The 27,843-nt window shown below is 41.6% G+C and overlaps 2 protein-coding genes across 7 annotated transcripts in view; one reads left to right on the top strand and one right to left on the bottom strand.

The window, feature by feature from the left end:
- Positions 1 to 27,843, bottom strand: part of LOC128892754 (octopamine receptor beta-2R-like) — a 148,042-nt gene that overhangs the window by 50,932 nt on the left and 69,267 nt on the right. For 3 of the 6 annotated variants that reach the window (XM_054153335.1, XM_054153297.1, XM_054153327.1), the window contains exon 1: positions 3,328 to 3,757. The exons of the other annotated variants lie outside the window; for them this stretch is intronic. The gene's annotated coding sequence lies outside the window, so the exon portion shown is untranslated. Of the gene's footprint in view, positions 1 to 3,327; positions 3,758 to 27,843 lie in introns of those variants that run through there. 6 annotated transcript variants of the gene reach the window in all.
- LOC128892716 (facilitated trehalose transporter Tret1-like) lies at positions 5,887 to 26,189 on the top strand. The gene is made up of 7 exons (XM_054153267.1): positions 5,887 to 7,151; positions 16,316 to 16,396; positions 16,914 to 17,164; positions 17,757 to 17,977; positions 18,799 to 18,997; positions 19,613 to 19,901; positions 21,510 to 26,189. The coding sequence occupies exons 2-7, from the start codon at positions 16,324 to 16,326 to the stop codon at positions 21,905 to 21,907; spliced, it is 1,431 nt and encodes a 476-aa protein (XP_054009242.1). The 5' UTR covers positions 5,887 to 7,151; positions 16,316 to 16,323; the 3' UTR covers positions 21,908 to 26,189.

The raw sequence follows: 27,843 nt of genomic DNA, 5'->3' as shown, positions 1-27,843 counted from the left end.
GTTGATCGTAGTAACAATGGTTTCGTTTATAGTTTCATTGACTAATAAATAAAAAGAATTGGAGAAATGGCCAGCATTCGACAGTGAGATTTTTGAAATCCGTTTCTTTTATGTGGTTGAGAATCGTTTGTACCCGTTTGTACCGCGTTCGTTTGTACATCGACAGTTTAAAATTTATAAGGAATTGTTGATACACCCAAGAGGGGAGTTCGTCAATTTTCGAGATTTTAAAATTTGTTTTTTTTTTTCTATGTGATTCAGAATCGTTTATATGCGTCTGTACCTGAATAAAGCCTCCCCTCTTGGGCGTATCAACAAATGCTGTAAAATTTAAACGGTTAAGGTACAAACGGGTACAAACGATTCTAAACCTCATAGAAAAATTAAATTTCAAAAATTTCAATGTCGGGTGCCGCACATTTCTCCAATTTGTTTTATTTATTAATCAGTTAAACTATAAACGAAACCATTGTTACTACGATCGACTACAAACGAAATACTATAATTTTCTGCAAAAAGAAATTACTTTTCGTACAGTCGGTTGCCAGGTTCGCTAAGCTCGCCACCGTGAAGTTAGCACCTCGTTTTCAAAAAATCAAATTTTCAGCACCATTTCTATTTGCACCAACAACAGTTCTGTAGTTCCTGATAGTTTTTAGAAATAGTTCCGGCGGAGTACGCGAGAAACAGCATTTTGAAAATGTCGGCCACGATACCATGGCCCCTCGAAGATATAGTTAATTAAATTTTTATCGACTTAAGATCGTGTTTCAGCCGTTACGCGAAAACGGTATCGTGTCGCGATTTTACTTGCTAAATAGAATTTTCCCGTGCGCGGCAACTAGGTAAACAAACTCGTCGCAACGGCATCGGGAGCCAATGTCACCAACTTTCTACGGTTAGATTGAAATCGATCGACAGGACGTTTTCGTTCGACGCTCGTTCGCGACGATACTGACGTTTACCGGCGACGTTATCGTGCACGTGTCCGGATTAGGTCGACGACGCCGTCTCGCGGATTCATAAGCTTCCTTATGATAACCGAGGTCAGCTATTCCTGCACAATTTTAGACCAAACCGAGTTAATAGTTTCGTATGATCATTTATCGAAAATCTTAACGTCTCGGCTCGGTTCTCCGCGCAAATTTTTATAAATAATCGACTGTGGTTGCTTTCGCAAATACGCGCCTCGTTGAAACAATTTCTGTGCCAGACTTCCATTTGAGTTTGACTGTTGCAAACTACAATTTCATACGAAATGTATTCGTGTTTGGCCAAAAGTTTCGCTACAAAAGAATATGAGACTGCATTTTTTTAAATGGAAAATGTATTATTATTGTTGCGGGAGGCTTCGAACACGTTACGAGGGGAAATGAGAATTTTTTTTCCGAATTTTCTTTTTCATCCATATCCCCGGAATTAGCTTTATGAGAAATTTATTCTTATTCTCGAAAAGTGAAAAGTAATTACTTTGTTGCGTGTTAAATGTATCTGTGTTACTACGGACGCTTTTGATAATGTATAATAATAATGTATAATAACAGAGAATTTTCTAAGAGTTTCGCGCCTTTATCGTGCGATCATGATCGAAACTACGACGTACGTTAATTATTTATTATTCTATAACGAATTTCATTTCAAGCAATTCGTTGTAATTCACTCGAATTAAAGTTGAAGGAAGTAATGCATTGGTAAACGGATGTACTAAAATTACAGATACATATTCTACAATTTTAAGCATATTGGCAACACGAGCTCGACTGTAATTTAGTTTACAGATCGCATAGAAACTCCGTGAAACGCGTTCGACGTTCAGGTACGGAAAGGATGATGATAAACAGAAGTTCCTTGACGCTCGTCGATGTCTGCGGACACCCGAACATAAATATAAACAACGTTTCGCCATTTCATGTTTCTGTTGAATGTTAGTATTCAAATCGATAGATAGTACATTACTGTTACGATTCATTAAATTGAATGCAACTAATACTAATTGGATATAAAATATTTTCTTTCCTTCGCGTCGAACTTCCATTCACCCCATATATTTGATAATAAAGTCCATCATCGATGAATATTAGTTTCCGCAATGTTCAAAAGTTGAATCTCACGAGAGTCGAAAAACATTAACTTTTCTCCATTGAAATTAAACAACCGCAGAAACGATGGAATCGACTGTTGCGATTTTAATGGAACAGAAAGTTGGCTTTTATCTTCGCAATGAAAAGTTAAAATCGTATCACTGGCCTGTCAAAAATAGTCGAATGTTTGTATCGCTTTTAACTATATATATACGATATTTTTGTTCGAGCCTTTTCTGGAACCTTTGCGTAGAATTAAATGGAAACGGCGAAACAAATAAATAGAGTTTTGTTTGATTTTTAATAACGAAAGCCGGCCAGTGAATAAATTGAAGAAACGTATTGGACCTTCCACCGTCGAAAACAGATTCAACGGCTCGAAACTCGTATTTCCCAGGAAATTCGTCGCCGGTGGAAGACCGCCTCTAAAGCCGGCCAAAACGCTGATCAAAAACGTCCTTCGAACAGTGGAAAACCGATTCAATGGCCCAAATTCATCGCGTATCCAGCGAAACCTATCCCCTTTGCAAATTCCTCCCTAACAAGTGAATCGTTCACCAAAACTCGATCATGTTTCTCGCGCGGTCAACTCGTCCGTCCAGCGAGTCTCCGAAACCGCTGAATCGTCCTAATCGATCGGGAACGATGTTCGCTCTGTGATTTCCGAGGCTCTCGAACGATCGATTCGCAGAAAATTTGCCCCATTGACACCGTGCGAAAGTTCTTTTGCTTCATGGTCTTACTAATTCTGTTTTATCGCAAGAAAATTGATTATAAAAAAGAAACGTTTCGACAAGAAAATCGAAAGCCTGATTTACCCGGATCACGATTCGCGGCACGTGATTATTATAAGCTCGTTAAAACGGTCGCCTCGGAGAATTCTAGATTTAACTACATCGGCTCTAATGAATTATGTAGACTAAATGATACACTCGTAATAAACAGCGTGCAGGGTATAATTATCCTCGACACAGTTGCCGTCATATGATTACCGAATACCTAACGGAGCAATTAGATGACAAACTTCCTACTGTGTCGTGCGGGTTTAAATAAGCATTCGTATACGCGTATAAATATTTATAACAAACAACGACAGGCAGCGTCCCTTCGAGCGCATCTCGAGCTTTGGTGCATTTATCGAAACGCTCCGTTTCTGAACTTGAGCGTCCTCGATCCTCGACGAGACACCTTCGTAACCTAACGGACACCTGAATAATACTCCATTCTGCGTCATCGAGACACTTACTTGCGAGTCCAGGGATTTCAAGATGGATCAGAGTTTTCACACACTATAACACGTTCACTCCTAGACGAACCACTGACTCGAGAACGACACGATATCACTGCTCACGATCTAGGAGTCAAGGTGTCGCGACGCATACCGACGACGACCAACCGCAACACTGGCCGCCTCATTTCACACCACTATCGAAACACTCCGACTGGAATCACCGCCTCCGACACCTGTTCCTCTATTCGGTGTCCGCGAGATCCACGCGTCCTGGACAACGTGGACGGATCCTGGAAGTGTCGCTGGGCAAGTGGGTCCACCAGGTGGATGGGAGCTAGGGAAGATCACCGATCGCGAGGCGTTACGACGATGCGTCTCGTGCTTCGTTTTCCTCGGTCCTTCCGTTTTCGTGGATTCGCGGTGTGACGATATTCGAGGGTGAAAGCTCGAGTAATGGAACGTGACGAGCCCGTCCGCGAACGCTCGATCGACTAAACTCGCAGCGTGGCGGGTCGACCGCGACTGAATCGAGCAAGTCTACTCGGTTTGAATGAGAGTGGCTGCGCGAGGGAGAGGGAGAAAGAGGGGTGGACGGAGACAGAGCGAAGCGGTGGTGGAGGGGCGCAGGGTGCTCGGGGTGGGGGAGCCAGCCGCGGGCAGAACCGGGTAAAATTTGGAGGAGGGCACATTTCTGAACCCCTTACCCTCATGGCGTTTTTCTATTGAATCGAATCCAGTCCGGTTTTATTATAAGTTTCTGTAAAAGGAAAAATTCTACTTCGAAAAGGAACGTCTGCGAACATTCATGGCGTTTTTCTATTAAATCAAATCCAGGCCACTTTTGTAATAAATTTCTGTAAAAGAAAAAATTCTTCTTCGAAAAGAAACGTCTACGAACATTCATGACTCGATGTATTATTATTTTAATAATGAATAATTAGCTGTATAAATTACATACGTCGCTCTAGAGGCGCCACTCGAGCGCCAGGAGTTAAATAATAAATGTTACGCGAGTCGTGTGGAATAATATTCTTAACGGAAGTGGAATTTCGATGAGGGATGTATTTTTCTTCCGATGGCCCGAAGCGCGAAATAATATTAATCGAGGAAACGACATCGTAACGAATTACGATACTTGGACGAATAAATTTCTTCTCTTCCGCGTCGGATTCGTAATAAACGTTTATACAATTTCGGAAATAGATGAAAAGAAAGCGATCGATTATTTGTTTATTCTCGAATTAGACAGACCCCTTGAGGGAGCAAAAAAGAGAGATAACGGTGTGATCAAGACGGAACTGAAATGGGTAAGACGGGGATTTGAGGGTGAGACAGATTGGGTAGCAAATGATATCGGAAACAGGTGTGGAAGAAGACGAAGACGGAATTAGAATGGGAATGAAGGTACTATGGAGATGCGTGACTGCCTGGAGAGACACAAGGAGCTTGGGGTTCTACCGTTAAAACATAAAAGGAAATAATGAGGGTGTTATCGAAAAGAAACCTTTTTTTTTTCTCTGCAAAGAAATACGTTTACGGACACCCTTTAAACGGAGGGAGGGGGTAGTGTAGGACACGCCCCTCGAAAGGAGGGGAATACCCGCTAAAAGTTCACAATGACCAGGACTCGGCGCAGCAGGGTCACCGGGATCTCTACGAACACTACCGGCGCCCCCATCCCCCGCACCACCTCCACCCACACAATGGCAGAGGCAAAGGAAATGTAGAACGACAAGGACATATGTAGAACTGTCGGGAACACGGATGTTTAGGGAACACAGGCGATGAATAAATAACTGTTACATGCCATGGCCAGTAACACGTCGAACAAAATTCTGCTGAAGAACTACGGACAACAGATTTGCGATATAACAATAATTTCCTCCCATTGTCGGATTCCAGCGATGCTCTACCAAACAAGAAACGAGATGAGACCGGGTCTTAATGGACGAAGAAAATAAGAGGGATGTTATTTATGGAGACCTCAACAAAGGATTTTTTTTCCCAGCGGGGGAAACAGCGAGCATAAGAACCTGTTGAGAAATTCGACTGGAAAAGTGGAGATGAATTAGACGAGGAGAGGATACTCTAAATAAATTACACCGAGGAAATACAGTCACGCGAATAAAAGAGGGATGAAAGGAAAGATACTAAAGAAAAAGGGTGGAAAGTAATTACAGGAATAACGAAAGAAAACAATGGCTTAGGAGCGCAGACCGAGAGGAGGAGGAACCGCAAATGAAGAAGCAAAGGAATACAGATGGAAGCGGCAAAGAAGTTTGAATAAATTTATTTTAAGCGGACAAACGAGAAGTTTATGGAAGAATCTAGGGTACGGGTACGTACAGGTGCGAAGGAACGCGAGAATTCAGCGACATTCGGATCCTCTTTTCCCAGAAAACCGTTCGATTATCGAGATTCCCATAATAGATGCTATACGAGTGAGGACACTCAATCCCCCTACGACGAGCATTATGCGCTGCTCTATCGGGGTCTCCCGAGAGACCGCAACACCGATACTCACGCATGGCGGCAAGCCGATCGAGCACAGAAGTTTTTAAAGCGACTCGTCCATTATAATGCACCAGCAGTGAATTACACGCCTCCGGCAGCCAGAGTCTGTATCTCCTCGCATTTACAGAAGCCTCATTGTGTTCGTTCGGATGAATGGCAGGATCGTTCTCATTTACTCTTTCTTACTTTCACTTTTTTCGTTACACTCGATATATCGAGACACCGTGTACACGCTGCCAAGAAGTTACATAGTATATACATTAACTGTATGCAATATTGCCCTCTCCTCCGCCCCAAAGCAAATACATCAAACCCTCTCACACAGTATTTTCACATAGACAATATACATATATACAAATCTACTCAGACAGTATTTCCGTATAAATAGTATATTGACTGGATGCAATATTGCCCTACTCCTCGCCAAAGCAAATACATCAAACCCTCTCAGACAGTATTTTCACATAGACAGTATACATGTATACATTACCAGTATTCAATATAAACAAATTTTGATTTTGCGCCACCTCCGAACAGGTTGCATTGTATTTACTAAGCTGTGTTTAATAATTTAACCAAATTCATCAAAATCTGTTAAGTACCAATGCAATTTAAATAGAAATTATTTCATACTTTTCACTGCATGTTGTCATACTTCCAAGCAATTATATCTAGACCTGTTGAGTACTCATATAAATCAACTAGAAATTATTTCATCCGTTTATCCTACACGACCAACCTACCTCTAAGCACCGATTCTACCTAGGATTCGTGTTCATATTTGACTCCTTATTCGTGGTTATAGAAGGTTACTAGAACTAAGTATGCCGAAACGTTCACCTTCTTTCTGGAAGTCGAGGTATATCGGCAACGTCAATCAGAAGACAGCGACGTATTCATTGTTCGCCTCATCTCTCCCCCCGTTTATGCACCGAGCGGTGCAACTATCGAGGCCCGATAACGCGACAAACGTGCAACATTCTGGAAGTTGGCAATCGGCCGCAGCATCGTGCCAAAAACGAACCACCGATGCGTTCGAGTTTCACGGCGATATATCGACCCGGTGGACTCGTACCAGTTCGGTGGTCAGTGTTCCTTGGATACACCGCGGATTTCGACGATTTAAGGAGCGCTTGAGTTATGGGTGCAACATCGTGGCTCGTTTGTCCCCGCGTTTTATTCGAGAACTCCCTGCCTCGAGAATCCGACTCGGAAAATAACCACGGAGGAAGCGTGAAAATTATTTGGCGGCTGTAGGAATATTTATAAGTATATTTAGTTAGGATTTTCGGAACAATAAGGAAAAGAGGTGAAGGATCGACGAGGTAAAATAATACCGTCGATAAGACACAGGAATGTAAAACATTCCATCAATAAGACGAACATTTCTGCTGATAATATACAGGGTGTCGCGCCTAACTCTTGAATCTTAAATGCGCCCATAATTATTAAACTAATCCGATGTGGCGTGAAATAAAATTGAACTCATTTTTTTTTTAATTCTTCAATTGGACCACTTTCATAATTATGGGATCAAATATCTTGTTTGTGTTTGTGTTTTTTCTTTTTTTAAATTTAATTGAATTGAATTTAGAGCCCTGGAAGTGGTAAACAAAATTGTTGCGGCGCGCGACGTTAACGACACGATAAAAGTTCGTATCCTAATAAAGATTCGGTTCAAATTTCGATCGAGGTCGGCCATCGAAGGGGAGAAAAGTTGTCGGAGCAGTCGTGGAAATCGTCGGGGGCGGGGAACGTCCTATCGACGTTCGTCGCGCGAGAATGCAATTATGCGAAACTTAATTGCAGTCTGCAGATACGCGATCCATTCGCCGGTGTTGACACATACCCGCGGCTCACTCCCGCCGCGTCTAATGATTCGCCGCGATTGTTCACGAGCACGCTGATAAGTGTCTCGTTTCCCTCCCGATTCCAAAATTCAATTTCGCAGCTCGTGCCATACGGAATTCTGATCGCACGCTAGATGGGAATGGAAGGGTTAACGTCGGAAGTATACGCGCGTGTCTGGATACCTTGTTTTAGCAACTGTATTTCGAATGCAGGAGTTTCACCGAATTTTCCTGTTCTCGCGGAAACGAACCCCGCGGTGTATCTGAATCATCGATCATATCAGATTTTTTTTTTTTTTTTGTTTTGTTTGCGCGCGCGATAGACCAACGATTTAGACGAACGTTTCACGCGCAAACGATAAATTGTCGTTTGCCATTCGAGAAGCGGTACAAATGAAATATGAACATTTACGAGCCTGAGGGATTCGTGGAACTTTTTGCATCGCGAGACTTCTGCGGCCGTGACACGGCGGTAATCGAGGCCTCGTTGACATCGTAACGTGTCAGCGCGGCTGAAATTACACGGCCAGACTCGAGTGCGTCTCGATTTTCACGAGTCGCCGGAATTGTTTAGTCCAACGCCTTCAAATAGCAGGAATTTATCGATGGTAGGGTTACGGAACAATGGAAGGTAACTGTACTCATTTGTCAAGGGATTACTATGTACACAGTCTGTCCTATGAGTATTCTTACTCCCCATGTCTATTGAAGACATCTATCTTGAGGGGCTTGAAATATCAAAAAGTGGAAAAAATCACGTTGCAATCAGTATTAAATTTAGGAGGAGGTTGGAAGTAGTTAAGGTTCCAGGGCTCCAAATTCAATACTGATTGCATAGAACTGTTCAGAATCGATTAAATTTTAATTTAAAAAAAAAAAAAAAGTGGAGATTTTTTTTTTATTCTTCAACTTCCCAAGCCCCTAAATTATATGATACGTTTAATGTTTCCAAATAAATATATTCATTATAAACAAATACACGTATAAAGTTTAGTCATGTACCTATTCGCAATGCAACAATTGTTTGGAAACATGAAACCTATCGTTTAATTCATACAGTTTTTTTGAGTAAAGATAGAGGGCACGAGCACTTGTGGGACTGACTGTATTCGGAGACGAAACAGGTTGAGAACCGTTAGAATGGTGCAGTCATCGTGCGAAAGTAGTTCTCGGATCGAACAACTAATTACAATCCTCATTCCCCATTATGCATAATCGCGCGTCACGTCTACAGGCAGAAAACATCGCGGTTCCCGGACCGTTGACAGGATAATTGCGTTCTCGCAAGAAAACGCGAAGGAAAAACGTTAATTCTGCACGTGTCACTGTTGCGACCGGAAATTATTGGCACCTCTTCGTGTAATTATGGCGTCAATCTTTTCCTCTCACCATTGGTATCGACAGTCGCGAACGAAGTTGAATTCCAGCCATCTGATCACGATTAGTTTTTACACAGCGTGTCGTAATCAATAAAAATATTACGTAACGGCGTATACGGTATGTTCATCCACGCTTATCCTTTCGGTAGATGATTTTATACGTTACAAGGAGCGTTTATCGATGGTTCTAAATTGTTTTTCGGACGCCAAATATAATTCGAGTCGTAGAGGTCTGCCGGTCTCGAAAACATCGTGGAACCGTATTTATTCGATTTTATCCAGCGCCCACCCTCTCGGTTATTTTGAATCCTCGAGCACAGTTTTCCCGTCGCTTCGAAGACGCTTTCCTCGATGACGTAAATTTCTTCGCGAGAGCAGCTGCTTCCTAACGCGCGTCGGACGTTCGCGCACTTTAATGCAGCTACCCTCCTAAATTTTCACTTGGAATGTAAATATGCAAGCGCGGAGAGGGTAAGAACGTCCGTTCGCGTTCGTGCACTTGGATAAAAGGAGGTCGCCGCGATCGGAAATTGAAGAAGAAGCCTGGGAGCAGAGGACAGCTTTGAATCGAGGATTTTACTTTCCATCGGACGTCGTCGTTTCGATTCCACGCGAGACTCATTCCCTTCGTCCTGATTATTAGACTATGAATGTTTATGGAAATGCATGTTTTGTATGCAAATATTCACGGAAGCGGAATGCGTGCAGAATTCGTGGATACGTGTAACACACACGTGGAGTCCATGGAAGTACAGGCACTGCCGTTATTGTCGTTGTCATTGGATTTACCAACAGACTGTTATAAAGGGTGTCCCACTAGTTCTTAAATCGTAAATACATATCTCGTGTGCGTTTTGTGATGAGAAAAAATGTCAGTGGAAAACCAGCGCTCTAAATTCAATACTGATTGCACAGAGGTGTTCAAAATCGATTAAATTTTAGTTTAAAAAAAGACGAGTCCCCACAAGTATGAGCCTAGTGCTGTCATTTACGCCGTGAGTGTAAATACAGTAATGTCTCGATAAGCGCACAAGCTTGGGACTGATCGTGCGACTAACGTGGACATTATATATTCTCACGTTCAGTGAAGTATCTAATACGACCATAAAATTGGCACCCTTAATCGCTCCAAAAAAATATAAAATTACAAATGAAAATTGGAAATTCTTAGCATGCAACATAGCGAAACTTTGGTTAAAAATCTATCAAAATCTAGTTAGAATACGAAAGGTTCAGGTGCATCCTTCTCATCTGTTACACGAAATTATAAAAAAAAAAAAAACAATCTTAGACTCAAGTACTGCGGCTAATTGGCTACCAGAATGTAATAATAGGTTCGTGAAAATGTAGCTTTTATAATTCAGGGGTATGACTGTTTTTCAACCACTGCGGGCCGCGCTATGGGCGTCATATCTCTATTAGCCTTACCAATAATGTTATCGATCAGAAGCGTGGGCGATGATAACGTGTCCCATCGTGGGTCGTATGAAAAATTCATTTTCCATTCTGTACCAGCTTTCGACGACACGGGGGATTAATAGACGTTATAAAATAGAAGAGCCTTCGCCGTTTTGTAATCTACGTGAGCGTAATAACCGGCTTTGATCAACAGTAGTGACAACTACGAAAGGTTCAACGAGCAGACCGCGTCGCTATTAGATTATACCTCAGAGGATTTAATGAATTTTTATGAATATCCCTTCGTTCTGCAACGTCTCTCCTTTGTGGAGTTGCCTTCGCAACGGACGTTTGGAGAAGCGATCGAATCGGTGGTCTACTCGAACGAACTGAGAATAGCGTAAAGCGAAGAAACAAAGAATTATTATTAACAAAGAAGCTATTTTTTTTAGAAATCTACAGTGTGAAATTTCACAAAAAATGTATCAGAGAATATACGATCATGTAAACACTGCGATCGAACTCCTAGACCCCTCAAAAGGTATACCGCCAGTTGTGGGGCTGATTTCTGTGCACTTATCGTAGAGAAATTTGTGCGTTTAACGAGACATTACTGTACTCTGCAGTACTGTAATCAGAATAGCAAATAAAAGTATAGTCTATATCTTGTCACCAAACAACACGTGTTCCATTCTAGATTACGGGCCCAACACGCTTCCACTGTCCACAATTTAATATACCACAATATACTGCAGATGGGAGCTCGATGTTAAAAGGATTTGTTGATGCAGATCGGGGTGCAAATATTATCGATAGAACGTCACACACTGGATTCTCTTTTATCTTATCTAGTTGTGTAATTTTTTTGGAAACAAAAAAAAGAACAGAAAACTGTAGCTTTGTCTAACAGCGAAGCGGAATACATCGCGAGCACCTAAGCCTGTAAAGAAGCTATTTCTTTGAGAAATCTACAGTGTGAGATTGCACAAAAAATGTACACTATCGAGCTTTTCAATGATAATCAGAGTGCGCAAAAATTAACTCTTCGATAATACTGATTTTTTCAGTATTATCGACGTTGATAAAGGACATCCGTCCGCTGATGTTGCAAGAGAAGCGATTCGCCACTGTAAGGGCGCTGTTTGCGAGGGACAGCTGTCATCGCCGCGTACTCGTCGGGGAACCTACACACTGGATAGACGGCCAAACGAGCATCCCGCGTTACGTCCGTTTATTACACTGTTCCAGTTACGTTTTCCCCCGTTTCAGGGACAGCCATATAGTCGATGGTTGTCGATCTGCTCGTGATCCGTCATTAATAGCGTAGCAAAATATCGTATAACACACGTATATACGTTATCGTTATATCACCACAATTCATATATACATATCACTTACTTGTGCACCTTTCGTATATACAGTCAATCCCATAAGTTTTCGTACCTTTTAGGTTCAGTGATGTTTCCAAATAAATTCTTTATTATATTTATTAAACAGTGTGTCATCTGTCACAAAGCTGTAACTCCAAAGTTATCGGTCGGATGCAAAATTGTTAACACGGAAATTTGCTTATTTCGAGGCAATACTGTACACGCTGGCCCCACTGCAGGGGTCACTTTCGTCAAGTTTACGTTAACAGAAATGTGAAGCCTATTTATCTACATACTTATAATGAATCATTTATTTAGAAACATCAAACCTGTACTTAATTTAAACAAATTTCTTCAACAGACGTAGAAGGTACGAATACCCGTGAGACTGACTGTAACTTTGTACCTTCCCATCCCTGCCCCATCACACTTTTATGATTAACATTTTTTCCTCCAAGGAATTCGTTCGAATCTGTCGCCTTTGATCTATTTGCTAACCGATTCTGTCCCTTCGATCGGTTGTCGATGATTTTCCTGATTCCCTTAAGACGCCTGCTCCCCAAAGCAGGTAAAATTGTTTCGCTTGCGTCAAAGCGCACTCGAAACCACACCGATAATATATCGAGCTCAAACGATCATGGGACGCCGAGACGCCATGGCACGCCAATAAACTGCCTAAACGCATACGTTAACCGTAAATTATACTTGCCCCGGGGGGACCTGGAATTTCGGGAAATTTGTCGTGAATATTAATTTATTGATCCCATTCGCCTTTCGCCCGAGGAGTCGTCAACTCGTTTCATTATTCATACTCCGCGATAAAAATTACTGAAACGGTTCCGACATCGAAGCTGTTCCCCTCGATTTAGCTTTCACGAAAATAGAAACGGGAAATAAAGTTAGCTCCTCGTAACGAAATTGTCGCCGAGCGCAAAGGGTTGAATAATCCATCGCGAGGGAAGCAAATAACATCCATAAAAGATTTTTAAATATTCATTGAGTTATTTCGAAGCAGGTGTCGCGTGATTGAATGGCAGCGCGCTGCTAGCAGAGATTGCCCGGCATCCGGTTCAAGATTGCCTCCTCGCATCGAGAATCTTGAAGTGGCATTGATGCGAAAATTGGTCGCGTCGTCACGGCTTTATTCGATGGATCGGAGCCGGGGAGAGACGAAACGGAGAAGCTTAAAAGCTTCAAAGCGAAAACAACCGCGCGCCGTGCATGCTCCCAGCTAACAAATTAAATCCTGTTCTTGACTAGAGTCGCAGAGATTTCAGCAAAATGCGAAACGCAAGGGAACGGGATACGCTTGAAACGTTGCCCCGGGAAAACGAATTCTGCTTCTGAACTTTTCGCTTGCTCGGCAAAGTTCGCGTTTTAAGATGCTTATTTCGAGTCAAAGAGCAAGAACCGTAATTAGTTTGCTCCGTGTCGGAAGGCGGAACATTTAAACGATACTCTATTGGTTCGAAGACTCGAAGAGAAAAATTCAGGACTCCTATTGTGGTCATCTCTTGTCCTCGCCAATAGAGGGACACCGGGCGTACCGCGTTTCTCACAAGTGCTCGGTACGGCTAACATTCATATACAGGGTGGTCTACATAACTCTTAACAGCTCAATATCTCGAAAACTACTACTATTACTAAATACCATCGATTTGAAAGTTCTTGATCTTAAATTGCATGGATCTAAAGGGTTTTTCTAACTCCGTAAATTTGAAGTGGCTCTCCCTTCCCCTTTATGTAGGAGTGGGGGTATCTTTATAATTCTAAATAAAACCCCCTGTAGAACGTTACATATTTAGATTGTACAGGAAAAAACAAGTAAATTTTGTTTGAAACATTTTTTCGTCAGATGTTTCCATAATGAGATATAACAAGGCACGGGCTTGCAAAGCTATTGTCCGTTGCTCAGGAGTTGGACAGTCAGCGCAATTGGCTGTCGCGTAACGGAGACATCTCTATTTACACGCGTTTTCTCCCCTCTCTCGCTCTCCCTCCACAGGCACGGCCGCCTATTATCAGTTCAGTTTAGTCGTTTATTAAAGCGATCAGCTTTTTGTAATTGTCAAAACTGTTTCACTACTACTTTCTCTATTTGTTTACATTTACATATTTCTTCATTCGACGCGCTCTTGCATCTTGCATGACCCCTGCATTGTTTTAATACTGTATCTCTTACTTCTCATCTATAGGGACCCGCTGGCCTCTCTAGCTCGGGTACCTCGGGGTTGCTAAGCCCGTACTGTAGCTTCAAAAAACACCGCTACAGCTCCTGAGGGCTCCGCCTATTATCGGAACGTAACCAAGGAAAGCGATCGCCATCTGTCTCTGTAGCAATCAGTATCGAGTTGAATGGAGAACGCTGGTTCTCCAGGGATATAATTGGCTATCCCGATGATGACCAGCGTAATCCTTCCGTAGCCAGTGTACCAATCGACAGAGCTTCTAGGATTTGATGGATACCGGCTAAGAGTCCAGGCGTTGATAAATAGAGCATAATCAAGGGTTTGCATTTAGCGTCGCGCGGCTCACTTAATTGCATGTAAACTATAGCCCGTGCATGGAAACGTCGGTATAGTCGGTTATCCAATTACTCGGCAAGCTGATGTTTCCTGTTGCGTGAACGTTCCCATGCAGACGAAGAAACAAGTGGAACTCGGTAAGATAATTTCCTCTCGTTTGCAATGTGACGAGTCGCGGCTGTGCATTGCCGTGAAACAGTGTTTCCTCTTCGGCAACCTGAGTTAATCGTTTCATTATTTATCTCCGAAGTCTTTAGCGGCGACACGTCAGGGAATCGAGCACTTTCGTCTGATGAGCGAGGATATAAATTATATTGTATAAAATTATTTTTGGAAAAAGAATTACAACCGACTTCGAAGAGTACTAAAACTGCATTAAAAAGAATGGAATAATTTCTAGTTAATACTTTACCGACCGGTAACGATTAGACATGTAATTAAATTCAATTATATTTTTTGTTTTGACAACAATTTTTATTCTTTTATTTATTGAAAGAATCATGAACACACGTTATTATCGGTACAATATGATTATTTGTTACTATTGTATCAACTTGTGTAACATAAATGAATTGAATAATATTTTTTATTTTGACAACTTTGGTATTATTCAATCTCAATTTTATCCATTAGAGTACTTTTTCGATTAATATTTACACAATACTTTTTTAATTCATGTAATGATGGAAGCATTAGATGTTATGTGTAATAATGGATAACAAAGTATTGGTGGTCCTAGCAAAAAGCCTATTAATAGACTAACAATCGGTAAAGTGTTCATTTATATGAATTCTCAACAGCTCTAGATATAATTACTTAAAGTATTAAATAATTTCTATTTTCTTTATGGTAAATGATATTAAATAATCTATTAAATTTCTATTTCCTGTTTATAAGTAAACCACGTGATAACGTTTTTTTTTATCGGCAAACTGACTTCAGAATCGTGTTTCTCGACCCCAGAAACCTTGAAAACCATATTGTGGGCGAAATCTAGAAATAAAAATTTTTTGGTCGAAAATCGGCAAGGGAACCCCCTTGAAATTTTCCCCCTATATACAAACAAACAAATAAATTGTACCTCTTTATAATATTAATATAAACGACTATCGCGATAAATTACAAATCGGTGCCAACATAACATTTATTTCATCGAGAAATTAGTCTCAGGCAGTTTTCACTGCGATAGTTGAAAACACGATTCGCGCAATACTTGTAGGGTTAATTAATAATTTTACGCCCGAGGGTGTTAACAGAATTACGAGGCGTTGATCGCGAGTAACATTTTCCACGGTCAATGGTAAAAACCCAACGCGAAATGTAACAAGGTGGAATATTTGACGTTGAAATACATTTTAATGAACGTCCTGTACGCACGTGACCGCGATCAATTTCAAAATAAATAGAACGAATTTTACCGGCGCATGTAAGGGCGGTTAATTGTAACGCAATTTTATAATAAACCCAGCGATCACGGAAAGCTCGACGTAACATTGAATCGGTTTTATTTCCGTGCGACGAAACGATTAACGAACCAACGAGAAGCACTGAAATTGTTTGTGAAAATTCATTTTCCATAATTAATCGAAAACACGTGGAACTCCGTTTAACAAGAGGTGGATATCAAACCGGCGTAAAACAATTACTGGAATATTACGACGGAGAAAAAGAATATCATTAACAATTGAATTCAAGTTAATTAAAGGTCGACGAAACGTTGCGGGAACATTTTAGAGAAACTTTCGCGACCGACTGTACGCCTGATAAAATGCCCGACCAAAACGCGTAAAGCCGTTTTGTTTTTCCAAACAAACGGCGACTACGATCGACTTTACGAGATCCCAAGTCGATAATACCCGCGTCGTAATTGGGCCGGGTTCAGTTGCGATTCGATTCCATCGCGTCCGCTCATTTTTTCGTCATCGGAGGGCCAAAATTATCGAAGGAAATATTTGCATAAATTTCAGCGCAAACGATGACCTCGACATCGGCCAACGACAATATGGTCGAGATACGGAAATTGAACCAATATATCGGAGCTGTCATAGGTGAGCTAACCCCCGTTCTTCCATTTTGTCACCAACACAAGCAAATTTCCTCGATCGTGCCACGATTTTATTTCGCGAACTTATCGTTAAATTAAGTCCCGACGCGAGCTCGTCGATTAAAATCCCGTCGATTAAACGCGGCTCGTTAATCAAACTTGCGTTTCGATTCTTGTGAATTTTCATGTCGCCGAGAGTAATAACATTCGTACCGGATTTTCAATTTTCTAGAGTCCCGTTATGATGTCTAAATTCATGTTGATATATATTTTGATATACTTCGTTTGCGTGCTTCTCGCCACTTTATTTCTCTGTTTGTTATATTTTCACTTGGACGCGTTAATGAATACCGTACCGATGCGACTGTAAATTAATGCATCGTTTCTGTGTTAAAAAAAGAAAAACTAGTGGTAACCTTGTATAGAGCTTGAAGATAACTCCAAACAAGCGATTCAGCGATAAAAAGTCCCTGTCCCGGTAATAAGATGGCCGACGGTCGTGTTTATTCGTGAAATTGCAGCGTCTCTCGGCGGTTTCGCGCTCGGCGTGGCCCTCGGCTGGAATTCCAGCGCTGGCGAGGTGCTCAGAAACCACATGGACGCCACGGCCACCGAAATTGGAGTGATCGGTGGCATCCTAAACGCAGGAGCCGGTTTTGGGGCGATCCTGGTGCCGTTTCTCGCGCGACGTGTCAGAAGAACGACGATGATGATCGCCACGATGCCTTTTCTCGCTGTCGGATGGACTCTCATCTGCTTCTCGGGAATAAAAGTACGATAACCTGCACTTTACTTTGGCGGACCTAAAATCTTTAAGTTCTTTTACATAATCCTGTAGATTTTGTCAAGAAAAATTCGGAAATGCTAGTTTTAAGGCGAGGAATCCACTAGTCCATAAATTATGAGCAGTTAAAAGTGCCATTTTACCGTATTTGATTGATACTTTCGACGCCATATTGTCTTGTATCCATATCCTGTCAGTAAAACAAATTCTCGGTGGTGGCGGACTACGTTATGTACTACTTTTATATTGTTATGCCTATTTTTGAAAACTGCCATATTTCGAATTAACAGAGTTGGTTTGGGCCTATTTTCTCGGGGAGGGAGGGCGGGAGGGAGTGCTCTAGATTACGAATTCAACTTTTGAATTGCCTGACAAATACGGTAGAAAGGTTCACCTTTAACTGCTCATAACTTCTGAACCAGTGGATTCCTCGCCTGAAAACTAGCATTTTTGGATTCCAATCGCCGAAATCTATAGGCTTATGTAGAAAAAAACTTACAAATTTTAGGTCCGTCAAAGTTTAACCGTACTATTACTTCTAGTTTATCTAAATTTCTCTTAAATTTCTCTTGAATTTTAGGTCACCAATAACTTTCAGACCACCTGTCTGATGGTGGGTCGAGCAATCTGCGGGGTATGCGGTGGCATCTTCGCCGTCGCGACGCCCACCTACGTGGCCGAAATCGCCGACAAGAAGATCCGTGGCCGTCTGCTCGGTTTCTTCCAAATTTTCGTCAACTGCGGCATCATGTACGCTTTCGTCGCGGCGAACGCCATCGACGAACACGAGACCGTGTGGAGGTACGGTGCAATTTGAATTGTATGAGGAGATTGATGTCGTTGAAAGGCGAGTTTTGTCTTGAAACTCAACGGAAGCGGCTTTGCAAATACCGTCGATTCACCTTCAATTATTCATGAGCCTATCCAATGTATTTCGTTACAGTTAATCCGTCTGAAAGCCACCGCACTGCGCTGTTGTTTAAACTGAAACCGGTCGACTTTGATTTCGGCTCGGTTTATTGTTTGCGTTGATAACATTACGCGGTACCTTGTCGTTTAATTCTGTATACCTTTGTACCTTCGAAGTTTAGAATTACAGTAATGTTTCCATAAATGCACAAATTTGTCTACGATAAATCCACAAAAACCATCTCCATCTCATCCGAATTATGTCGTGTTTGGTCTCATTTTAATCAGAAAAAATGTCAAGAACATGATGGTAAAAGTTTTACAACGAAAAAGTTAAGAATAAAAAAATCACCGTTTCACCGTCGCATTAAACTGTCTCTCCGACATACCCTGGTGTTTTCGCTCCTCTTTCGCTCTTCTTATTTATTCCTTGTCCTTCTCTACGTTCGAAGCTCGTCGCCAAACATCAGAGAATATACGAACTCTGCGATAACCGCACAAGGTCAGTCCCGAGCTTGTGCATTTATGGAAACATCAGCTGTATAGCGTCATGTAAGAGCCTTCAAATTGACGAAGCTTTTTCCAAATGATTTCATACAACAACCTTCCATTCGCCTCAATCTCCATTCTCGAATCTTAACGCTACGTATCTTAAGGTAAAATTCACCTTGAATTTCCCTGCGAACTGTATAAATCAATTCCTCCACGTGAAGGTACAGCTCAATTTGCGGGATCGCGTGCTTCTCGATCATGCCAACGAAATTGCTACCAGAAAGTCCCCTCTACTATTTGTCGAGGAACGACGAGATCAATGCAGAAAAATCCTTGAGATGGTATCGCGGCGACACTTACGATATCCAGCACGAGATCAACGAAATGAAGCAGCTGGTTATCATGACACGCTCGAAAAAGGTAAGCGCAGCAATTTCCTTCGTTAATGAATAAGTACGTCGGGTGTTCAAAAAAGTGTTCCTAAATTCGTTTCGAGCGCGTGTACATCGCGCGTCTGTAAATTTTTGTATCAATGCTCCGCGGAGAATCGAAAATCGAACAACAAAAAGCCGAACCATTTAAAACCAATTCGACCGGAGTTGCACTCCCGAACTGTTTGAATAAAGTTCCGATAGAGTTAAAAATCCAATAACGCGGGAATAAAAATCGAGAAGAAAAAAAGACCGAATCGATTAAAGTTGCATAATGCAACCAAAGCACGTTAAATTATTTCCAGTCGTACAACATTTCATTGTCCATTAACGAAACAAAGCCGAGTTTTGTTGCAAATTAAACGACGGAGGGGTTAGGGAGGGAGGGAATTGAAAAGTTCCCGGACAAACGTTATTCGATGCGAGTAAATTATTAATTTTTGAATATCGAAATGCTGCGTTGTAACCGAGGCAGAATTACTTAACAGATATTTTCATTAAAATTGAGAATTAATTTATGGAAGAAGAGAAATTATTAAATGATGGGAATGTGATATTTTTAAAATTGTCTCGAGCGAAAGATATAATAATTTTTTAATTGCAGCTCAGCTTGAAGATGCTGAAGAATCGTCGAATCCTTCGTTCTCTGGCGACGTGCTTCGGGGTGGTACTGGGCCAGCAATTTAGCGGCGCCAATATGATGATCTTCTACGCTCTGACGCTATTCAACACCATGGGTTCCGGCGAGCTGACCGGAAGCGAACAGACGTTAATCGTCGGCGCCGTTCAAATATTGACGTCCTTCTTAGCGGCGTTCCTTGTCGACGTTCTGGGACGTCGAATTCTACTCTCTGTGTCCACGTTGCTTATGGGATTATTTCTGATACTGTTAGGTAAACAGCTTTTCGTCGACTGAACGATTCGGGTGTATCGGAATCGCTCGAAATGCGATACGATGCTGAGCAATTATCGAAGCTTATCTATTTCGTTGCACTCGACGATGCGTACATCTCGCGGAATGATTATCGATGATGTACATTCGTTTGTTCGTCGTAAGTATATCGTTCGCGAAAAGCTTTGCCCGTGCTTGATTTTTACTTTTTATTATTCAAGTGGTGTAACGTCGAGAACAATATTTAAAAGAATTCAAATATCTCCACTGAAGAGTCGCGACAGGTTTAATCGGCTCCCGTGCAGCTCATGAGTTTTAATTTTTTTTTTTTTTTTTTCATGGAATGTTTCAAAAGCTTATCGGATATTAAATAAAATGTACGCACCATCCAGGAATATTTGAAAAGTAAGATTATTCATTTCGAGCGACACGGAGCAGTATAAATATTTTCAATTGGTAATTTGCATGTTATTGCAATCATCGTTCAGTTTGACATCGTTCGAAATGTAATTTCTAGAAAAGCAATTAATTTGCCTTTTACCGTGGCCTTCTATAATACCTGTTTGCTTTCAATTAATTCATTATCAATAACTCGTCGGTAATAAGTTAATAGCAACAATTATTTTCATGAAACTGATCGTGACGGTTGATCATTTACGTTAATGGTACCTAATTGCACGTAGTGCATCGATTATTGTCTGTTACGAATATTAAAAATTATTTGATTTAATTAATATTCATTGTTTGGAATATATGATGGTCTTCATGTTTCCAAATCAATTTTCCGTTATAAATATGTACATGAATATACTTCGCACGTGGCTATACAGGGTGTCCCAAAAGGGTGGTCTCAAGAGGTCCTTGAAAGGGGTGGTTCGAAGGGTGATTTGAAACGACTTTTTCCTTAACGAAAATATTGTCCTAGACTTCGTTAAGGAGATATTAACAGAAAACCCCGACCAATCAGAGCGCGAGTACGCCGGTGGGGCGCCCGCAGTGGCGTAGGCTACGCACTAGACAGCCGCGCTCTGATTGGTCGGGATTTTCTGTTAATATCTCCTTAACGAAGCCTTGGACGACATTTTTGCTAAGGAAAAAGTTGTTTCAAATCACCCTTCGAACCGCCCCTTTCAAGGACCTCCAACATTTTTGGGACACCCTGTATATGCATAGTAAATATTATCCGAATTACATCGTGTTTGGTCTCATTTTAATCAGAAAAATGTCAGGAATATGATGATAAAAGTTTTCCATCCTCTTCAGAGAATATACGAACTCTACGATAAACGCACAATTTCAATCCCGAGCTTGTGCATTTATGGAGTCTTTACTATATTTCACCCTAACTTGACCACCTTAAATATGTCGCTTACTATGTGTGATAGAAAAAAATGTCAGAGGAAAAAAATATTCTGTTCGAAGGCGCCAATACGGTGATGGGCCGAATTTTGTTCTCAAGATCATTCTTCTCAAGATTTCAAGGTCGTCGTATTTGTTTTTAAACGAGACCTCATATTTTCACCACACAGTCTTATATAAAACCTTATCTTAATCTTATATTAATCGTTGGATAGAAGAATAAATTTGCCAACGGCACGTTCTGTTCCAGGCTGGTTCTTCAGTTTACGCGACATGGACCCCGAGTATGACGATATCTACTTTTGGATGGCGCCTACGTGGATCATCCTCTTCTTCGCATCGTTCAATCTGGGCTTGGGTCCCATTTCCTGGTCCGTGCTGGGAGACGTACTCCCAGCGGAAGTGAGGATATCGGGAGCAGCTGTAGCATTGGTCCTAGGTTGGCTGGTGTCGCTGTTGGCTACCCTGACGTTCGACGAAATGTTCGTTACCCTAGGCACCGCGAAGCTCATGTGGCTCTCCGCAGCCATATGCTGGCTCGTCTCTCTGTTCTGCGCCATCGTGGCCAAGGATACCACCGGGAAAAGCCTCGCCGAGGTCCAGGAGGACTTTGGCATCGAGCTCAACAGAGGCTTAGAGGAGACCTGATGGCTACTTGCGAATTCAACGGATAATTGGGCTTTCTATCGACGGGACTTAGTTTCTGCTGCCTTGGCTCGAGCGAAGGCTTACCCCGGAATGCACCTCATCGATTGGTCGAGCAATTTAGGGGGGAAAAATTTTGGTGCAATCGTTTCGCCACAGGGCTGAGCGTTACATCTTTTATCATATTATTCTCTCTATTTATTTTTACTGTCTGAATTATTTTTTCAAATGTCTCTAATGTCAACATTTTTCGAACGAACATTGCGGATTACGAAGACTAAGGCACCGCATCGTGGAGAAATCTCGAGTGACGCGAAATAAATTTCCACCGTTTTTCTTTTCCTTGTCAAATAGCGAATCGTAAACCGCGCAAATCGGCAGGGCTACGTATCGTTGTTTCGATCGGCATTGTATCGTAAACCGACCAAACAAATATTTGCTTGTTTATTTCGAATGGGAACACGCGTATTGTCGGATTTGGCTCTCGAGTTCACTCGATACGCTTCATTTTCACTTACCTCTCTGTTCCCCTCTGGAACGAGAACGGGAGTGAAATTCGAATAATTGTAATTATTGCAGAACTTACGCAAATTAACGATATTAAACCGAATTATTATAAGGTAACAAGCAACGGTGAATAACGAAATCGTAACAAGTTCTCCTAATTGTAACGGGAAATGGAATCGCATAAATGATCCATAGCTTTCGTGTATCAATTAATCATTGATAATATTATAGAAATAGAATAGGTTAGATATGGCGTTCAAAGACGTTCTATTAATGTTCGATCCTTGTCGGAGTTCGCCTTTATACTTTCAATGGGTTAACGAGAATACCTGTGGGTCTCGATATCAGATGCAACGCGTACATTCGCTGGCCTCGCGCCAAAAAATGCCACGAAGATACGCAGACGTATTTTGTTCCGAGGTTGATATATGGCGAACAGATGCACCATCGTTTCGTCCAACCTTTTGACGAAAATAACACAACGAAGGCGATCGGCCGAGTCGGGGAACGATTTCATTAAGAACCCAGTTTATATTTACTTCGCTGGTCGTGATGACAACAATAAAAATATATTCGAATCTGCCGTCATCGAGAAATAAAAATCGCACAGAACGGCGTGCTTCAACAAACGGCCATGATAATTACACGTACACAGAAGAAATCCCAAACTCCGTCAGCGCGTTAACCGCGTTCGTTAAGCTAAATATTGTTTCCCGATTTCAACTGAAATTTGCATGAAATCCCGTGCACGACGTGAATTTCAATGTCTGCGCGCGTATCCATATTTCAACAGATTCTGGTGATCTCGTTCATCTTGTATTCACCGTTTGAGGCTCGTTTATTAACAAAACTGACACGAGCAATAGCACGCGAAACGTTTAACAAATTACGTAAACATTCAATTAATAGTTATTTTAAGTCCCACGGATGTAGCGCGAATATTTATTCTAACGTTGGTTAATTATTTCTTCCCCTAAAATTTATTAATAAAAGAATAATAAATATATGAAACAATACAAAATTTATTTGTAAGAATCAAACCCATCGCTTAATTAAGACGAATTCCTTCAATAAACACAGAGGGTACGAATATTTACTGGAATGACTGTAAATGACTGTAACGAAAGACACAATATGACCTTCTCACCCCCGCAAGCACGTGCTGTGTTTGTCTATTCGAAACCCAACGCCCCAAACCCCCGCTACTAACCGCTGCAAGTGTAATTTCCACCCCCATTTCAGCTGAATACCGTGGTCTAACCAAGCTCACCCTCGACACTAATATAATTTAAATCCGGCACAGAGGTAATCCAGACCTACTCCAACGCTCGTATCTAGCCTACAGCTGAGCATGATTGATAATATCCCTGACCCACGATACACGGGGCTTGATAGTAGACGCGCAGCGAGGGTGAATTTTATGACTGATAGGGGACACCAACGGGCGACCGTGATAGTATAAGAATAACTGACCTAGTCTTGGCTACAGACGCGTCTCGATCACGTACAAAATCTCCCCCATGTTTAGCACACCCTAAAACGAACGTAAAACCAACATAGACCGCAGACTTTCGCACGCGTATCGACGGAACACAGCCAGATAGGCATATGCCCTTTAACTGAGTTTCGAGCGCATCTCTCTTTAAGGGGTTTGTAGCGTCCACGCTCCGAGACGTGCTCAGCGAAACAGAAGTGATCGACAGATGGGGAGTCAGCATTTCTTTACGCGTCAAGAGTACGCTTTTTTTTTCTTTTTCTATTTTTTCTCCCCCTTTTATGTTTACTACTCGCATGCGTGACCCAGTTTCACGTGAATGTGCTCGCACGCCCATTCATTTCGACAGCGAATTTTCGGATACCGTTTAACCTCGAAACGACGGAGTAGTTTCCAAATAACGAAGTCCCGTGACAGGGTGCTAGAATTGCGAATGATTAACTGCGGAATACCTATGGAGCGTGAATTACAGTTGAAAATGGGTAAAGTTAAGTCGACCATAAATGCACAAATTTGTCTGCGATAAATGCACAGAAACCATCTCCACCACTGGGGATATGTCGAAGATTACTCGTCGCAACGCAATGTACGTTGCATTAAATTGTCTCACCGACATACCCTGGTGTTTTCGTTCCATCCTCTTCGGAGAATGTACGAACTCTACGATAAACGCACAAGGTCAATCCTGAGCTTGCGCATTTATAGAGACTTTACTTTACCATTCACGGGTAATCTTATGAAACAACCGAGAGAATCTCTCTCGAGGTTGACAAGTGCAGATGTAAATGAGACATTCAACCTTCTCTGCGAGATAAACGTTAACGATTATTAATGTAAATCAGGGTGCATTGCGACATTAAATTTTACGAGCCTAAGCGGTGGCTACGCGGGGCTCGGTCACGTTCTCCCCTATCTCTTGCGTTAAATTGCGAAACTTCGCTCATAAAATTAATGCCATAAACGCGACCATTGTGTCTACTTCGGAATTAGGATCCTCAGAAACTGTGGAACACATTCCTCGAGAACTTCGTCTTTAACGCTTCCGAGGCTATCTAATTAAGAATGTTTGTTGAGTTTGCCGAGAAAACGCAACCAAAGCTGCGCGCCATGTTTCTGTAAAATTAGTTGAACTTCAACGAAGATTCGTACGAGTGTTAACCCTACAGTGATGCATTGAAGCACACACGTATCAACTGCAGTTTTCTTTGATATATGCAGAGCCGGCATTAGGGGTGGGGGCGGTTCGCCTGGGGCGCCGATATAAAAATATAGTGATATTTTCTCATTGTCTCTTCTATGCTATTTACTTTAACAATTTTTACTATCTAAATACTTCCATTTCTTAAAAATTATAACCCCCAAATGGGCGCCATTTCCTAACAAAATTAAGACATCTACGTTATAAAAAGGACGCGGCACCATTGAAGATAATTATTTTTGTGCCAAATCTGACTGTTGCCACGAGAATTTTTGCGGTAGTGTTATTCATGTTTGCTCCGATTTAAAAAATTGTGCCCTGTAGGGGTTAATTTTCTGCTTGTGAAATCTTTCAAAAATTTTACCGTGCGATCGATTTATCGTTAGTTTTAGACGAGCTGACTCTTCTGTATTTAACGCGTCGGCACTATTATCTATTTTTATTTAAACATCCGCTATTTTATAGATGAACGGCACGCTTAATAATAGCCTCTCTCCAAGCTCTAGCTTAGCTACCCTGTCTTACCTTAGACAATATTTTTTTTTGCATCTCATTAAAATGATGAAAAGACTGGTCTGTTAGCTTCTGTCAACAGACTGCGCCACCATTACCATAGCAACGCACCATTAAACAGATCTAAAGCTCAGCCTTCCGAGCTTTAATAGAAATTCGCCATCCGTGTTGACTCGTATCATCTGGCGAGGAATTAAACGTTAATTGGACACCATAGCTCGATTTGCCACGCGACGATTAAGGTCCGTAATTACTGCCAAGAATTTATCAATTTCCGGCGAATTTGTAGACGTTTGATAAACCTCCGTCGGGCGGTCGTCGCTGGCCGTGTTCTAGAACGCCGTTGTAAATGTCAGTAGCTGCTTTAAAAAGCTTTCAACGCTTTGCATATTGTTTTCACCGTTCCGCCACCCGCACTTTCCATCAGGATTTTTCCGTTTATTTTCGCATTTCATGAATTTTCAACGATACTATTTGTTTAATATTGAATTACGTCGACCGGATGGTCAGAAATATCAAGCTTCAAACAAACAGAAAAAAACGTGTAATATTTCAAGGGAAACGTTACATTGCTGTTCTTGTACGTGATTTACCGATATTAATGAAGGTGTTTCTCGACTTTTAGTATTATAAATGATAAGCGATATATTTAAGGTGATCAAGTTAAGTGAAATATAGAAAAGACTGGATAAGTGCAAGAAAATCGGGACCCAAAACATTGCAGTTATCAAGACGAGGTTTCTATTCTGTGTCTGTTTACATTTAGCTCTAGTCGAGTGTCGAGCGTAGAAAAGGGCAGAGAGTCAAAAAGAAGGAGGTTCCTTTATAAAAATGAAGTCCTCAGAAAGAATGAAAAATTAACACTCTGAACTAGGCTACCCCCATTAGGAGACTAAGGATAATATTGCGACTCGAGTTAGTATTTTCATTATGTTTTGCAGGTGTTTTGCACGTTTTTCCGATGCATTCCGCGCGAGCCGAAAATAGTTGTATACATAAAGTGGTTTCAGGTAAATTCGACGCCAAGATATTTCAGGCAGAGCGAGGGAATTATCCCTGTACACGCGATATTCTGTCGAACCGCGTAAATCCGATCCACGGCTTACACAACTTTGAGCAAGATAAATATTTATAAGCTGATGAAATATCTCGTCCAATTTCTTTCCGTTTAACATTATGCCGTCCGGTGGCACCACTGTGGTCCCATGCGCTAAATACTGAGTATTCAAGAAAATATAAATAAATATATAATACAAAAAAATTTTGTACTTATTTACATATGTACAGAATGTATATAAAAATAATAAGCGGACGGCATAGTGTTAACGCCATTGAAGGTATATCTCGATCAGTTGGACGAATAATAAAAATTCACGCGAAGTAAAACGAAATCTTACAAACGCTCCATTAATTTTCTCGAAAATCAAAGAGAAAGACCGTCCGGAACGGGTTGGAATTTTCCCAAAAATCAGAAGAAAAGCTCGAAGCTTCGATACGGATTCAAATGTTCCGCTCGACGAAGCGATCTCCCGCAATTTGCAATTATAATTCCACGCGAACCGCCATTCGCCGAGTCGTCGGGAAGGCACTCGGCCATATTTGCGATCAAACTTTCCCGGTCTGATGCCTTAAGTCAGCAACGAAACGAGATCAAGTGGCATCTAGACCCCGAATCCTCTCGCTGCCCCTCCGCTAAAGCCCAACGTCTCGAGAGCAAACACCGACGAAACAAAGGAAAAGTAAGTAACGCGAGACGACCGGTCGCGAGGACCAAGGCGAAGGAACGGAGGCCAACGAAAATTCTTGGCACGTTTCGGGCTGACGGTGGCGATCGATAAATTCATGGGGTTCGAGGAGGGTAAATAACGAGGTTCGCAGACGGTGCCGGAGCCGCTTCTGGTCGCGTGCGTGCTCGGACCAGCGATAAATTAATTCTTGCGAGTACGATGCCTTTCGAAGACACGCCACGAGCTGGGTCGATTCGAAGAAACATCTACGAGAGCCTGACAGACTGTGAGGATTCCCTAGCGTTCGATTTCCAGGTAACGGGAATTGTTTCAATTGAATAACTGATCTATCGTATTGTTGGAATGCAACGATTGCCACTTTAAGGCCTGGCAGAGACAGAAAACGACTTGCATCCTTAGATTATCATAATTATAAGCGTTACTAAAATTCGTACTGGTCCGCGGATACACTGAGTGTATACTTGAAGAATAAATAAAT

The sequence above is a fragment of the Hylaeus anthracinus genome, unplaced genomic scaffold, assembly GCF_026225885.1.
Source record: "Hylaeus anthracinus isolate JK02 unplaced genomic scaffold, UHH_iyHylAnth1.0_haploid 0, whole genome shotgun sequence".
In the NCBI taxonomy this organism is placed as follows: Eukaryota; Metazoa; Arthropoda; class Insecta; order Hymenoptera; family Colletidae; genus Hylaeus; species Hylaeus anthracinus.
This window is presented reverse-complemented; position numbering and strand designations above follow the sequence as displayed.

Excerpts from the sequence above, each read along its gene's own strand:
- LOC128892716 (XM_054153267.1), top strand. The coding sequence starts at position 16,324 with ATGACCTCGACATCGGCCAACGACAATATGGTCGAGATACGGAAATTG. Across the intron at positions 17,978-18,798 it reads GAACACGAGACCGTGTGGAG|GTACAGCTCAATTTGCGGGA; the intron begins GTACGGTGCAAT and ends CTCCACGTGAAG. Across the intron at positions 18,998-19,612 it reads TCATGACACGCTCGAAAAAG|CTCAGCTTGAAGATGCTGAA; the intron begins GTAAGCGCAGCA and ends TTTTAATTGCAG.